The sequence below is a fragment of the Choristoneura fumiferana genome, chromosome 19 (assembly GCF_025370935.1).
Source record: "Choristoneura fumiferana chromosome 19, NRCan_CFum_1, whole genome shotgun sequence".
Classification (NCBI taxonomy): Eukaryota; Metazoa; Arthropoda; class Insecta; order Lepidoptera; family Tortricidae; genus Choristoneura; species Choristoneura fumiferana.
In genome coordinates this window covers 8,145,043-8,161,544 of record NC_133490.1, presented here as the reverse complement: position 1 = coordinate 8,161,544, position 16,502 = coordinate 8,145,043, and the positions used below count along the sequence as shown (strand labels likewise).

The following is a 16,502-nucleotide window of genomic DNA, read 5'->3' as shown; positions in this document are numbered from 1 at the left end:
GCAGCCTCATTCTCCCACTGAGACGGCACAATGTTGCAGCTCTTCATGTGCCTTTTTAGCACGTATCAGATGTGTCAGATATCGATGCTGGTGACTGTACAAAACGGTGCTTCACTGGGGAAATTCTCAAAAGAGCATCGGCATATTGCAATCCCCCATCAGCGCTTGATATCTTCATGCGAGGTTGTTCACCCGCGATATGGTTCGCACATTTTGAGATCAGCGAATACAGAGTGGTCACAGGATTGCAGTTATGGTGATCGTCTTACTCTCGTCAGAATACTCGTATTGCCTTTTTTTTCAATTGCTGGCATGGTGTTCTAGTGTTGGAAACAGTGACGGCACAGGACCTAAAATTGGCGTAGGCAAAATAAATTTTGCGAGGCCCTATGATGGCACACCCTACATTAGATGACGGATTTATGAATGAACAATAACCTAACCATAAAAAAAACATTTTTAATACAAGCTTTTTATGCTGACTATACTTTTGTTGACTGTACTTGCATTGTCACCCAAACTACATTTTCATACCAAATTTCAAGTCGATGCTATTAACCGTTGAAGAGTTCCGTCCTGCGGAGACGATCCTGGCTGGACTACTGGATGTCATTACTAGATTATTGTATTGTCACGCGATTTACATAAGTATTCCAAATTTCAAGTCAATCTGACTACTGGAAGTTGCAAACTTTCGTGATTCTCACTCATAGTCAAAATACGATAACGGGACTTATCACGCTATTTTTACACGAGTAATATTTACCTCGACGTTTCGGTGACGTTACAGTTGCCGTGGTCACGAGTAGACTCGGGTGGGTCTACTCGTGACCACGGCAACTGTAACGTAGGTACAACTGTAGCGTGATAAGTCCCGTTATGGTATTTTGACTACTGGAAGTTGGTCAAATTTAACTTGCAACAGACAGACAAACAGACAACGGGACAGGTGAAACTAAATAAAGCTTGTAAAAAGACGAGCCTCGAAAGAAACTTTCGACCAGATGGCCTAGTGGTTAGAGAACCTGACTACGAAGCTTGAGGTCCCGGGTTCGATTCCCGTGTCGGGGCAGATATTTGTATGAAAAATACGAATGTTTGTTCTCGGGTCTTGGGTGTTTAATATGTATTTAAGTATGTATCTATATCTATATAATTATATTTATCCGTTGCTTAGTACCCATAACACAAGCTTTGCTAAGCTTACTTTGGGACTAGGTCAATTGGTGTGAATTGTCCCGTGATATTTATTTATTTTATTTATTTATTTAGTACTCGTAGGTACTTAAAGGTAAGTAGTTTCGCGTCTGCTCTGATTTAATCTTTGCGTTGCACTTTGACGATTTATTGCAATCACAACGAATACATACCAGGCTAAATATGAATGTGAATGGAAATATTGCATGTGGATTGTGGATGTAAAATGAAATATTTCATTAAGTTTAGTATGTGTCAGGGTCGCATTCGTTGATTTACAAGAATTGATGAATGGTGAGATGATAAGTGATGAAATGAACAAGACAAAAAACAATAGAAAATTAAAAGCGTGTTGCGTGTTTATTCAGCGACTTGTCGGATCTAATACATCAATGTTAAAAAGCTTTCAAAATAACGCATCACCAAGCCCATTATCGATGGAAAATGTTTAATGTGTGTACTTTGCAAACTTTCCACTTAGACATGTTTGAGATTTAACATCCTCATTCTCACGTTGCGGAAGGTATTGTCAGATTTGTGATAAATTATAAAAATACTGTAGTTACCTTTTATTTATAACATGAAAATCTTAAATTTTAGACACAAATACAAAATATTATTCGCATTAAAGCTTTATAAATAACGGAACCAAAACTTCAAATGAATCAAGGTGTTAGTAAAATTAAAATAAGCGAGTTTTCATTTGCGAAAATGGTAGTTTTTCCGTACGATATGTAGTCGCGTACAATGGCTAGGGAGGTACACAATTTATAAAGTTGCTGATCGGGACGCAAGAAACTTTATAACTCAGAGAATAGAATTCTATTCAGAGAGCATTTTCAAATGTTCTCAGTTCTTTAAATTGCACTTCACTGCAGTCTAAACACCACGCTGAAACAAGGTATCTGGTATTTATTTCATGTCAATATTATTTTAGCAGTCGGCAAACACACCTACGAAACTACTTAGTTTATTTATTTTTTTTTTTTATTCGACTGGATGGCAAACGAGCAAGTGGGTCTCCTGATGGTAAAAGATCACCACCGCCCATAAACATCTGCAACACCAGGGGTATTATTTACCTGTAAAAAATCAGAAAAATTCAGGATTCATGGAATTCAGTAGGATGCGAAATTTAAAACATAGTTAATACGGCATTTTTATTTAGGTATAGATTATCAGGGTTCCGTCTTTTTCATTTGAGATAAAAAAGCCGTTGGTCACCGTCTGAGTTTTCCGAAATTCACGTGCGAAATTATACTTACATCACTTTTGCCACGTCCGTCACAAAGTTTGGTTCCTCGAACCTCGCACGTTGTATGTTATCAACATAACGTAACTTCGGTAGAACAAGGGCATAATTCCACTTTTTTTTTAATTTTCTCATTTTTCGGTTTTATGGAATATTATGGAATTCTTTGGGGAAGTTTCGCAGTAGCGGAGATAGCGGCGAGGTTCTGTTAGAATACTACTTCATCATCATCATCATCATCATATCAGCCGTAGGACGTCCACTGTTGGACAACTACATACTTATAATGTGTAGGGGGAAACACTACTAGCCGTTACCCGCGACTCCGTCCGCGTAAAACTTGTTTATCGCGGGAACTTTGCAATTTTTCGGGATAAAAACTATCCTATGTTCTTCTCCGGGATTCAAACTACCTGTATCCCGATTATCATCTAAATCGGTTCAATGGTTTAGTTGTGATGAAGTAACAAACAAACAGACTTACAAACTTTTGCATTTATAATATTAGTTTTTTTTGTTTTTTGTTATTGTTATTAGTGGTAAGTGGGATGGGGGAGGCTTATACTACTTGTGACAGCGTCAAAATTCCACGCAGCCATTTCCTACCACACGCGCGCGGATCGCAATATTACTTACATCAACTCATAATTTTCTAGCACGGTGTTTGTTTATCATAATGGGTTACGAGCATCGTAAGGCGAGGCAAGGCCGTCTGTCCGTCCGTACTTTTATGTGTTTATGTCCAGGATGGACTTTGATTTGCTGGGTCAAGTTCGGAAAATTTTGCTCATTAGGATTCCATTTCATGAAACCATAGTTATCGTGTATTCGTTTTAGAATAGCTACAAACAACGTTCATCCAACAGAATATCGACACAGTTATTATTACTTTGTGACGATTACATAAAAAAGTGATTTAAAGATACTTATCAAACCGTAAATTTAAAATCTAAAACTTGTTTTCTTGTAAATATATCATTATAATACTGTATGAGCGAATAACTTAAAAAATAATACATACAGTCGAACATAGACCCTCCTCCATTTTTTGAAGTCAGTTAAAAATAAATAGAAGTTTTGTCGTGCGTAATCCTTTCCGCAAATGATGTCGCCACGTTTTCGAATCTCCTGCTTTCAATGTTTCTCTCTGCTGATACAACATTTCTGAAAATGATGCCGTTTATAGTTTTGAGATACGAGTACCTATACTACGTGACAGAGATACGAAATGCTAAAATGATGCAACTATAGCCCAATCCTTATCTATGGTTTTAGATCTCAGTAGGACAGACATCGCTGTCAAAATTAAACATCACTTTGGTTTACACCTAACAATTAGGTCAGACGAAAATTATGTTTAATAGTACAAAATATAAATAATGTTTGAAAAAGAGCCAAACGGATCTCAGGCGCTCCAATTAGCGGATATTCCAGCGTTTGGTTTCCAGAATAACTCTTACTGTAATAGTAGCGCGTGTAAACTCGCATGTTGTTTTGCGAATAGGCTTTGGTGATACAAACGATATGGTGATACGTTTTTTCTTTTAGCTCTGATTATATCGCAGTCTTCATGAGAGATACAGATGCGTAAAAATATACAAGGAATTGTAAAATTTATTCAAAATATGTAGGTACTTAATTCAGCAGTGGTTAGGTTAGGTTGACGGTACCTAGTAGAAGTTTTCGTAGAATTATTTTTTTCATATCACATCAAAGTGCGCGAGTCTATTCGTACATGGCCGGTTTTTTTCTAACGATGTCACTATATTAGCAAAACAGTTAATGTTCACCCTATTATGTTCAGAATAATCCCCCAGTTCGACGAAACATATTATATTGGCGCCGAGCGGGGTCACCCGCGAGCGTCTATTCTAAGGACGTAGAAAATAGACGGAGCGAGACGATGTCCCTTTCTTTAGACTTAATCCATATAAACTTATGCTCAGCTGACGGTGGTGCCAACGGAGAATGAATATGAAAGCATTTTATTTTATTTAGAATTGACCCGCGGCTTCGCAAGTATCATCTAAATCCGTTTAGCCGTTTTTGGCGTGAAAGAGATTTATAATATTAATTTGGGATTATTTTAAAGTTGTAAGATTTTAATAAAAGGTCTCTGAAAATAGACTGGGAGATATGGATTAAGTTCTTAAACTTTGACGAAGATTTTTTATAATATCTTAAAAAAATGGATTTTGATGGACGTTTTAGATTGTCGTTTACACAGAGAAATCCGACATTATGGACGTGCCACGATTGCTATAAAAAGTTCGTACTCAATTTTATTTTTTCTAAAAGAGATGGAATGAACATTTCATTCGCTCATGTCTTTCTTATTTGTTTTTTCTAATTTCTTTTGTCTATTTTTGTTTTTTATTTTTTTTTTTCGTTTTATTTTTCAGCTTTATATCAACTTAAATTATTCCAGTAACTTGTATGAGGTCGTGTTTAGTTTAATAAGGGAAATACTTGTATGTGGCTCTGCCGTACTTTTAGGTATATAGTCGCACAAAGTTCGTTAATGTAGGTATGTATCCTACTAAAATTTTATAAATGTGAAGTTCTGTGAGTAGGTGTATTTAATTGTTGATTCAACACGCTAAAACAGCTTGCAGCTTGTAAAGATGCAGGCATGCACCTAGATCATCTTATAAGTCATTACAAAAAGGGTGTGTACAAATTGCCGTAATGGAAAAACATTATAGGGTACTTCCGGTTGTCCGTCCTACGAGTAGAAACTTGAAAATGGGTGAAAAGGTAGCTCTTATAACCCAATCAATAATAAAAGTCTGAAAATCTTAATTTTTTATCTCTGTCTGTGCCAATAATCTTATAGAATAACCCCACACTGCGTCAATTTGCTTAGGAGAGGGGCCCGAACACTGAGTATTCAAAGATACCTAGAAATTTGTACGGAATCCTTGCTGCGCGAACTCGACTCGCACTTGGTCGTTTTTCTTTATAAGTTCACGTAGCTCCAGGGTGCAGTTATTAAAAACTTTTAATGACTAACAGGACCCTAACCTGTCTTTTTCTAAACCTTCATCGAGTTTTACGGCAACTTTAAACGCCTCTAAAAACTTCTTTAATTACACACTAAAACGTATTTTAAAACGGCGTCTTACATCTTTTGAGTATCGTTGAGTAATGGAGCCAAACGATTTGCCATGTTTACTGGCACATAAAATAAATGCTGGGCTTATGTACATTCTTGTGTTATCAAGGAGACATTAGTTTGAAAAAAAAATCGTATCTTAAATCAATTCATCAACAAAATTAACCCTTTCGTCGCCGACCCTTTGCCGCCTTATGCAAGTAGGCTACAATGCATTTAGGCGGTTATTTTGATTGGGCGGACAATACCGTCTAAATCACGATTATCACTTATAAGCATTTACCCGCGTCTCCGTCTATGAAAAATTCGTTTATCGTTATCGGAAACTATGCAATTTTCCGAGGTATAAACAATCATATCTTTCAAAATTTCATTTAAATCGGTTCAGCGGTTTAAGTGCGAACAGGTAACAGACTGACTTATATATTTAATACTTTTGCATTTACAATAAATACTACTAATTCCTAGTAATGATTGACTCATCCTGGATTTAACAATTTTGTGATGCACACATAGACATTATCATTCACTTATTCGATTCATTCGTGCCAGCTCTAGTGAATCGACCTGTACAACGAAATACATTATGGAACCCTCCGTGCGCGAGTCCGATTCGACAAGTTCTTTGCGCCGCTCGTGCTGAATAATCTTCCATCGAGAGGCTCGTAACGTTTACTGCTGCATTTGTCTAGGGATGCAATTTATCGATCGTTCGATAATATCGATCTTAAAATAATAATATCGATAAATAAAATCGTTTTGATTTTTATTTTATATCTCTAAATGAGCAATGCTTGTATATTTATTTATTTATTTACATCGGGGATCTCTCTATCCTGGGGCTAACAATCTATCTTGATTTTATCTCTGGGAAAAAAGCGTGTTTTTTTCTAAATATATTAAGTATATTTTTTGTGGTGAAAATTTTCGCGCAGTAAGATCGGTAATTTCGATAGTTCTGTCATCGGTGTGGTAGACTTGTAAACTGGAGGTCTAGAGTTCAAATCTATTTAGGTCGGACGTTTTTTTTTTCTATATTCATTTAGTCTACGTTTTTCTTAATAAAAAACACAAGTTAACAAAAAAAAGCGAGCAAATCTCGATTGCCTACGTTCTATGTAATAAGTAATAAAAATAAATGTAAAAGTTATGGCACAAAACTTTCAAAGTTTCGATGTAAGCTTCGCCATCCACATCGATATTTTTGCTACTCCTAGGGATGTACCGACATAAATCATCCGTAATCAGGTATTAGTATGATTACTAGCATTATTCTAGACAGTGACGTCGGTGCCTCGTGAGTGAATGTTTTCAGCGTGACGCTATAAGTTCCGGTCTAACAATGAGCTTGTTGAACGATATTTATAATTTTATAGTAAATTTTAACGCGTGGAGCGAAGCGTGACGTGTAACGTGAATGGTTTGGCGCCGCTTGGAAAATGTTCTTGACAAAACTAACCGGGGCTTTGCCCTCGTGGAAAACTGATGAATGAATGGTTGAATGAATGATTTATTTGTTTAACATAGGTAAGTTACAGAGATTTTTATGATTTAAGGGAGAAGTCTCTATGTTTTGCCGTTAGGCGTACAAATTATTCTCGAATGAGACGGCTTGGGCCGTAATTTCCACGTGAATCCAGTGCGGATTGGAAACTTTACATACACCATCGAATTGCTTCGCAGGTTTGTGCAGGTTTCCCCGCGATATTTTCATTCACTGTAAAGCTTGTGGTTTTCAAATGTAACTTCGCACATGAATTTTGAAAACTCAGAGGTGCGAGTCGGGGTGAACCCACGATCCTCTGCTTGAGAAGCCATAGGTCCAACTATTAAGCCACCACGGCTGCCTTGATGTCACGGTGACCTTGTTGAACGATATTTATAATTTTACTTAAAGTAAATTTTAACGCGCGGAGATAAAAGCGTGACGTGTAAACTTGAGAAATGGCTTGGCGCCACTCGGAAAATGTTCTTGACAAAACTAACTATCGTGCAAAGGTTAACTGGAAGAGATCCCTTTAAGGTATAAATTCACCTTTGTCGGTCTTATTATCCTGTTATCTGTTAATTTCATGTGTTTGTATGTAGGTACAATAAAGAGTTCTGTTATACAACGCAATACAGGCCCGCATGGGAACTGCTGTCCAAGTCTACTCATTCTGGGAAGAGGCCTGTTCCCTGCACTTGGACGTATACCGCCTGCTTACGTCTGTCGAATCAACCTATTAAGTTTTTATCGACTATCACTCCTTTAATTGTTAAGCCAATAGGCTTTACAGTCCACTTCTTAACAATTGCAACGATACAAAGGATACTTTCTTATTTCTAGTTTCTAATTACACAACCGCTTGTCCGACGATGTGCAGCATTTAACATTATATATTAGTGCTATAACCGTCTCCCTGACAGCTGCTTGCTACTAGATTAACCTCTGCCTGACATTCAGCCGACCTGGATTCGATTCCAAGCATGAATGGCCGGCTTAGTGGTGGAATTTATCACTTGCTTTTCTTTTCTATACAGATATTGGGTTTCGCAAGTTCTAATAACGCATTTAATAGGCTTGTTTATCTTTGTAATAAAACTAGCTATGACCCGCGACTTCTTCTACGTAGAATTTGTTTATACGCATCTGTGTGGGTAAAAACTATCCTATATACTTCTTAGGGGATTTTAATAATCATGTCAAGTTCTTCTTCTTCTTCCGGTGCGCTCTGCTATCGGAGGTCGGCGATCATTAAGGCTATCCGTACTTTAGAGACTGCCGCTCGAAAGAGGGACCTGGTACTCATTCCGAACCAGTCTCTAAGGTTTCTTAACCATGACGTACGTCTACGGCCAGGTGGCCAAGGGGCAAAGGCAAGGGGTGGGGTGGGGTATGTCAAGTTACAAAATTTAAAATAAATAACAAAAAGTTCAGATAAATACCGGGTGGGCCCTGTAACAGGAGCAAAAAATGAAAACACAGGTTCTGCTACTCAAAACTACTTTAGTTCTGCAACTTTAAAAAAATATGTTATTTTATCATTATGCTTATTCCAAACAAATATGGTATTCTCGCAATACATTGCTTGTCCAATTAAACTTTAAACTATAATAAAAATCATAATACAAGTTATTTTCAAAAGTTGTACGAGTAGGTAGAACTAAATTAGCTCAAGATTAAGAGTTTGTATACGGATTTTTAGATAAGTGAGTAGACAGATTTGTGGTAGACATTTGTTCCGAGTTCTGTGTAAAAGAATCCGTGCGCAGGTTTGCCACCCTGTGGCAGGGGATCCGGTGGTATGGTTTGGAGGACATGTCAGTCCCTCTTGGCACGAGTTGTTACTCATTTAAATCTAATAGCTGTTGTGGTGTTTTTATAGTTAAGGCCTTTGGGAACTGACATGTTCATTATCGTTTGATCAAAGTTCCATAATAAATAAAGATTAAAAAAAAAAGATTAAGAGTGGAAGCTGTGATTTAATTTCTTGCTCCTGTTATAGGGACCAACTTGTATACAATCAGTCAAATTAAATGCCCCGCGTCATACCAGGTATAAGGGTTGAAAATACAGTTGCCGCGTGACCACCACTGACCGCGACTTTACCTTCGAAAATTCATTTCTGACGCGCCCGCGGCAACTTTATAAGTACAATTTTCCGAGATGAAAACTATCCTACACCCACACGCACGCACGTGTAAAATATGGAATGGACTCACTGCTGGGCTTTTTCCATCTAGCTATGATTTAGGTACCTTCAAAAGGCGAGTGTATCGTCTATTGCAAGGCCGGCAACGCACCCCAGTCCTAATAATGCTGTAGGTCTGTAGGTGTCGCGGCGAGGCGGTGATCACTTACCATCAGGTGACCTGCTTGCTCGTTTGCCAGCTGTTTGATAAAAAACCTGTCTTTCTTAGGGTCTCAAATTATCTCCTTATATTATTTAGTTATTATTCAATTTGTTTACACGGCATCACAGCGAACCAATACACCGAGAAACCATTGCAGGTTACTTATAATAAAGCATTAATATTATATCAACTACTTAATAACAATTATAACAATATTAACAACAGACACAAATAACACTTATATAATATTTTATCACGATCGGTTCAGTGTGTGTATTTTTAGTTTAGGAAGTTAATTTCTTAAATGTTAGCGTTTTCTAAGCCATATTGTCGGAGCCCTGGTCATAGGCTGCTAGATTTGTAGAATGGATTTTTTAATAAGTGAGTAGACATGCTTGTGGTAGGTATTTATTTGTGTATTTATTAGAGAATCCATGTGTATTTAGGTTTGCCGGTCTATGGTAGGGGTTCCAGTGGTATGGTTTAGATTAGTTTATAAGATACATCGCTTGGTTATTATATTATTATTTTTATAGATAGGGCCTGTGGGAACTGACATCTTAAAAGTTTCATCCCGCTAATATTATAAATAAATGCGAAAGTTTGTAAGTCTTAAGTCTGTTTGTTTGTTTTCTACCTCATCTCGTCTAAACCGTTGAACCGATTTAAATGAAATTCGGTACCGTAGGCGACAGGCTAGCAACCTGTCACTATTGTACCATTTGTGACAAACTTTAAACCTAAAATTGCTAAAAGTGGCTCCGAAGCGGTAACGTTTCGTGTGCTCTGCCTACCCCATTTGGGAATACAGGCGTGATGTTTGTGTGTGTGCGGTATACAAAGAGTCTGTGTCCCGAAGAAGGTCATCGGATAGTTTTTATCCCGGAAAATTGCATAGTTCCCGCGGGATAGCGATAAACGAATTCTGCGCAGACAAATAAAGTAAAAAAAAACTTTCCAGTTTCATACCTGTGTGTAGAGATAGCCGGATAAGCAATTGGTAATTTTTAGCAAGGGTCATATTAGTCATGAAGGCGAATCAAGATCAACCCCCGAATACACCTAGACACCCACCGTACAGTCGCTATCAGATATTTCGAAACAGTCAAGGTAATCAAAAATATCGCGGTTAGTTCCGAAAGAATGTGACGTCTGTCGACGAAACATAGATGTCGCTAGTGCTGCTGCTTAAGTAGCATAGTAGAAATAAGCAACCTGAGATATGTATGCATAGGAAAAATTCGTGACTAGATTCCTGTCCAGCAGTGGTGTAGGGGTTATAGCACGCAGCACGGATCGCTGAGGACCTGGGTTCGATTCCCAGTGCTGGTCTCTTTTTCTGGTTTTTCTGTGCATCCATGTCTCAGTTTGTATTTTCAAAAATATCGGAGCATGAACTCTAATGCCTTGAGAATAGAGTGCATGCTCCGATATTTTTGACTACCTTTGCCGCTCCGAAATATCTGGTGGCGACTGTACAAACGCGAGGAAAGCAGCGCGTCGGATTAGGGCCGGCTATTCCCGACGCCCTTGACATGCGATTGCGACAGCGTATCAGACAGACCGCCTATTTATATCTAATATGTTCAATCACTACTTATTCATGTACTCGTAGGTACAGTGAAACCGCAGGGCTACTACGAAATTCGAAAATCGAAGTTCGTGTCGTTCGGTCCCTCTGACACTTATACTATTTAATACGAGAGTGAGAGGGATGGTACGATACGAACTTCAATTTTCGAACTTCGGAGTAGGCCCTCTGAATCGCGTACCAGGGTGGAACCTTTTCATAATGAATATCGATATAGTTTCTTTGGCAGACGTAAGAAATCTCAACATGACATTAGTAGCACAAAGGTTCCGCTTAGGTACTTCGACTGTACAATGGAATACAAATTTGAAGAAGTCGCAGAGCTCATCATTACAAAAACATTAACAAAAAAACCGGGCAAGTGCGAGTTGGACCCGCGCACCGAGGGTTCCGTACACATTTATAGGTATGTAAGTAAAAGGAATCGTGACTTGAAGATATTTCTCGCTTTTTCCGAGTGATTTAATACATCCAGTGTATGCAGAGCCCTAGTCTTAAATAAAATGTACGCAGTGTGGTGTCAGATTATATTGGTCATCGATATTTTCAGACAGACATGAAAAATCAAGATTTTCAGACTTTTCTAGTTGGTTGTGTTATAATAGCTACCTTCATACCAAATTTCAAGATTCTGAGTTCACGGGAAGTACCCTGTAGGTTTTGATTCCCTTGCGAGTTTTGAAAATTTACGGAAATTTGCAGCATAAACGGTTGCATCCTTTGATTGCGTTGGCTTAGAAGTTTGATTTTTTCACAGCTCCAAGAGACAGTAGACCTCAGTATTTGATATAAATTTTAGCTTGATACCTCCACGCGTTCCCGAGAAAAAGGGTCTTGACAGACAGACAGACAGACGGACAAAAAGTGATCCTATAAGGGTTCCGTTTTTTCCTTTTGAGGTACGACCCTAAAAACGGCAAAAAATCAAGTTTGTTGTACGGGTGCCCCCCTTAAATATTTATTTTATTTTAATTTAATTATTTATTTTAAAGTGATTATACAACTAAAGATTCTTTGAATATTTCAAGCGTCTACCTGTTGCCGTTATTAATATCGATCGAGCAAAAAACGGCAAAACAATCACGTTTGCTGTATGGGAGCCCCCCTTAAACATTTATTTTATTCTGTTTTTAGTATTTGTTTTTATAGCGGCTAGTAATAATAGGTACATAATCTGTGAAAATGTCAAGTGTCTAACTATTACGACTCAAGAGATAGAGCCCTGTGACAGACGGACGGACGGACGGACAGACAGCGGAGTCTCAGTAACACACTACATCACACTAAAAAACACACTACATTGTGATGTATGACAAAAACACAGTAAACAAATAAATGGAAGAAGAGAGAAAAATTAGACACGTTGTGCTGTAGTGTGGTGCCAAAAGGATTCAGCTCAGCATGTGCCGTAGCCCTGTAACCAGGGCTGCAGCGCTGGTTTTCAGCTGAACCCCGGTGAGTGTGCACCCACGTAACTCTAAAATCTCTCTTTCTTTCCATTGATTAGCGACTGATAAACTATCGAAGTTTTCGCTCACTGTATATGTCTGTTTTTTGGCTATAAAACTTATTATCATAAATTAAAAAAAAACTCGTTCGGTCTGTTTGTTACCTCTTCACGCTTAAACAAGTCGAACCGATTTAGATGAAATTTGGTGTGCAAATAATTTGGAATCCTGAGGGCCAATTGTGTAACGTTTCTGACACTTGCGATCACAATCAAATGACAGTTATTGTATGCGAAAACTGTCATTTTGATTCAAAGTCAAAGTCAAAGTCAAAATATCTTTTTTATTCAATTTAGGCTAAAACAAGCACTTATGAATGTCAAAAAAAAAATCTACCACCGGTTCGGAAAAACCTCTGTTGAGAAGAATCCGGCAAGAAACTCAACGAGGTATATTTCTCTTGTGAAACAAGGGTGTTTTGAAATCTATTCTGTGGTTAAAGTGTCTTTCTTCGAACAAGCTTAAATAATCTACTCGTCGCGGTGATAATAACAACTCTAGTTTACGTCTCAACGGCAACAGTTTAATTTCAAATAAAATTTCGAAGCAGAAAATCGGCCGCGGAGCGTAAACCAATGAAATCGTAATAAAACCCGAAGGCCGATATCATAACATCGGTATGATATTCCGAATATTTTTTAGCTAGAACTTGGCCTATTTCAGCGTAGTTAAAATAAACAAGCTTGGTAATTTATTAAGAACTGCGAACAGCCAAGGCTGAATTATTATACGATAGCATATTTACTTTGCTGTAACGGTTTCCTGTTTACAGTGGGAGAACTTGGCCCTTCGATGTTACGCGGTTTTATTAACAGAACGTTTAAAAGTATATCAAAATTCCGCTGCATAATCCTATTTAAAAATATTAAACAGTAATATAAAATCCCGAAATCTCAACTGGTGAAGTCTAGAGTCATGAAATCTGGTAGTGTTCTTCTTGTAGGTAGTGGCGTGACGTGAATATTTTCTTGGCTGTATACTGTCTTTGGCTACAACTTAACGCCTCGCAACAACATTTGCCTTACTTGTCATGTCGAACTGATAGAATAGAGCTGTTACAGCGCCACGCTGCTGTAATTTTTCGCTAAGTATTTAGGGAATCACGCGCAGATCACCGGCTTATAGTTGTTTATCTATTGAATCCGTATCATGACAATCTTTGGCTGCATGGAATATTTTTTAATTGTCAGGAAAAAGTATGTTAAACAGTAATTTATAAATGTAATTTAATATGTCAGTCAAATCAAAATATCTTTATTCAATTTAGGCTATAACAAGCACTTATGAATGTCAAAAAAAAAAACTACCACCGTTGCGGATTGTGTCTGTTTTTTAACAGCTTCCCATCAAGGAAACTGCGCATCTAACGTTTAAATCCGTTGGTCTTTCTATGTCTGTTTTTAGGGTTCCGTACTGAAAAAGGAGAAAAAGAACCCTTACAGGATCACTTTGTTGCCCGTCTGTATATCAAGATCCTTTTTTTCTCAGAAGAGTAGTATAACAATACAATGACTTTTTACCTATTGTACACAGTATTAAACAATTTAGTGCAGTAGTATATGAAGAAAAGAAAACGGTAAGCATGGGCGGTCTTATCGCTACACAGAGATCTCTATCAGGCTACTTTTGGAAATAAAAAGAAGGAAACGGATTGAAGCTGTTGGTGCAATGGGGAATGGATGAAAACCTTTCTGATTAACAGAAAAATTAGCAACAATTAATTTTATAAAATCAAAGAGTTTTCTTTACCGCCAAATTACGACACCGGTCCGGTCGGTCCGGTCGGTTACGGGTTATTCCATAGTCCAGAATAAAAATGTTATGTGTCTTTGACCTTTGACTCGATCGTTTTGACGGGTGACACTCTTTACCGGCTCGGATAATACCATCATGGAAATACCGACCGTTTTTCATCTACACCCCCATAGAAGCTCATGTCAGTTTCTATGGGCGTGTACATGAAAAACAGGGTCGGTATTTCCAAGTCAGTATTATTCGACCCGGTAAAGAGTGTCACCTGTCAAATCGATCGAGTCAAAGACACATAAATTCTTTTTTAATGTTTTTTTATTCTGGACTATGGAACAACTCGTAACCGACCAGACTGTCGTAATTTGGCGGTATAGAAAACTCTTTCATTATTTAAAATTAATTGATGCTACTTAAAAATCTGATATTTTTTCCTGTTAATTAGAAAGGTTATTCCTATTGATATAAAAAGTTTCAAGCGATTCTAACTTTTTCATCCATTCCCCATTATCAACTTTGTCAACATGAAAGAGAATTAATTAAATACTTAAAATAAGCATAATAGAATAAATAAATATCACGGGACACTTAACACCAATGGACCTAGTCCCCAACTAAGCAAAGCTTCTACTATGGATACTAGGCAACGGATAAACATACTATACTGATATTTATCAATAGTATGTATTTACATACTTAAATACATATTAAACATCAAAGACCCAAAAACGAACATTCTAACGATCGGGGATCAAACCCGAGATCTCAAGCTTCGTAGTCAGGTTCTCTAACCACTTGGCCATCCGGTCGTCTACATAATCCATAATCTGGTAATAAGTACATAATGACAGTGATATTAAGTTAAAAATAGTATGAAAAACTTAAAACTAATGGTCCCTTGCAATTAAAAAAAATGAAGTTTCTTCAGACGGCTTAAAGATACAACTTTATCATATCAGCTACCCCTACGGGCAATCGAACCGACCCTTGTAGCTTTGCAGTAGGCGTCACATAAAATGTTTTATAAAAAACTAGACTACTTATATATTTACTTAGACTTATTTTTACTTACGTCGTCGCTCATGGTGATCTGTTCTGCAATTCCTCAGGTAATGCAAGCAGGAAAGAAACTCGACGTTAGTATGTGGAACCTTTTAAACACTTAGGACCTGTTACACCACTCCTAATGTTGTTATTAATGTAATAAACGAACACAACTTCATATAATATGTCACCCAAGACAAGTCTCGCGAAACGCAAAACGAGTAATGCAGGATTATTGGACTTAAACTAATTAATTCATTTGTTTTTTACTAAATTATTTTAATGAACGAATAGCAGTCAGTAAAAATGCAAATATTAGAAATCTTGAGAGTCACTAGCACTTCTCAAAGCTCACGAACTGAAAAACAAACGCTAGTAAGAAAAAATAAGCCTGTTTAAAAACGGCGGAACTTGTAAATAAGATTATAAATACATGCGACTTCTTCAATGAAATGTAACAAACTGGGATATTTCTCGGATTGCTTCGAATCATGGTTCAATGTCACATACGTTTTTTTCATCAGCATTGGTCATTCATAAAGTCGCCAGATGTTTTAGTAATCAAACAGTTCATAAATGTAGGTAATTTATCGTGTCAAAAGTTTGTCATTGTTTGTGCTAATTTGCTTAAAAGTCAGAACGTTTACTGTGTTATTTTTTATGTTTAAATAAATGATAAAACCTTTATTTTTATATTCCTCTACTTGAATTAAATTAAAAATCTTCGTTTGCTGGCTATACTTTTAATTTTACTCACATTGTCATCCGAACTAAGAGGTCTTTTTTCAAGGGTCTTCAAGGCTAGAGTGAATAAGATGTTACTGAACTAGTGAGACAACTAACACCTTTGGCCTCGTCTGAACTTTACTTTAGACCTATACCACGAAGTGCAAAACTCGATCTTCGATTTGCGAGTTTCGTAGTAGCCCCACAGGTGAGGTAGGAGTCAATCACGGGTCGGGTTTGATGTAAAAAAAAACAATATCCGCACGAAACAAGTCCTTCCGATCACTGGAAGTGGGTGGAATGCAAGATGCAAAGTAAAAGGCCACTTGCTAAAATACAAATATGTATTGCGTGTTAAATAAAAGCTTGTAAAATCAGACTAATCAAATACTTAACTATCCAAGCAAACAAAACGCGTTAGAGTTTTTATAACTGCAAGACAGTTTCACGTAGATTTCGACTTGAATCTGTACCTTTAATCTC

General features: G+C 37.3%; 1 protein-coding gene across 3 annotated transcripts in view; it reads right to left on the bottom strand.

Annotated features, from left to right (window-relative positions):
* The window catches only part of LOC141438657 (uncharacterized), a 50,706-nt gene that overhangs the window by 30,602 nt on the left and 3,602 nt on the right, over window positions 1–16,502 (bottom strand). The window contains exon 1 of one of the 3 annotated variants that reach the window (XM_074102536.1): window positions 15,322–15,708. The exons of 1 other annotated variant lie outside the window; for it this stretch is intronic. In XM_074102536.1, coding sequence (XP_073958637.1) covers window positions 15,322–15,333 — 12 coding nt within the window. In that variant the 5' untranslated portion in view covers window positions 15,334–15,708. Of the gene's footprint in view, window positions 1–15,321; window positions 15,709–16,502 lie in introns of those variants that run through there. One more of the 3 variants, XM_074102538.1, reaches the window with a different exon arrangement.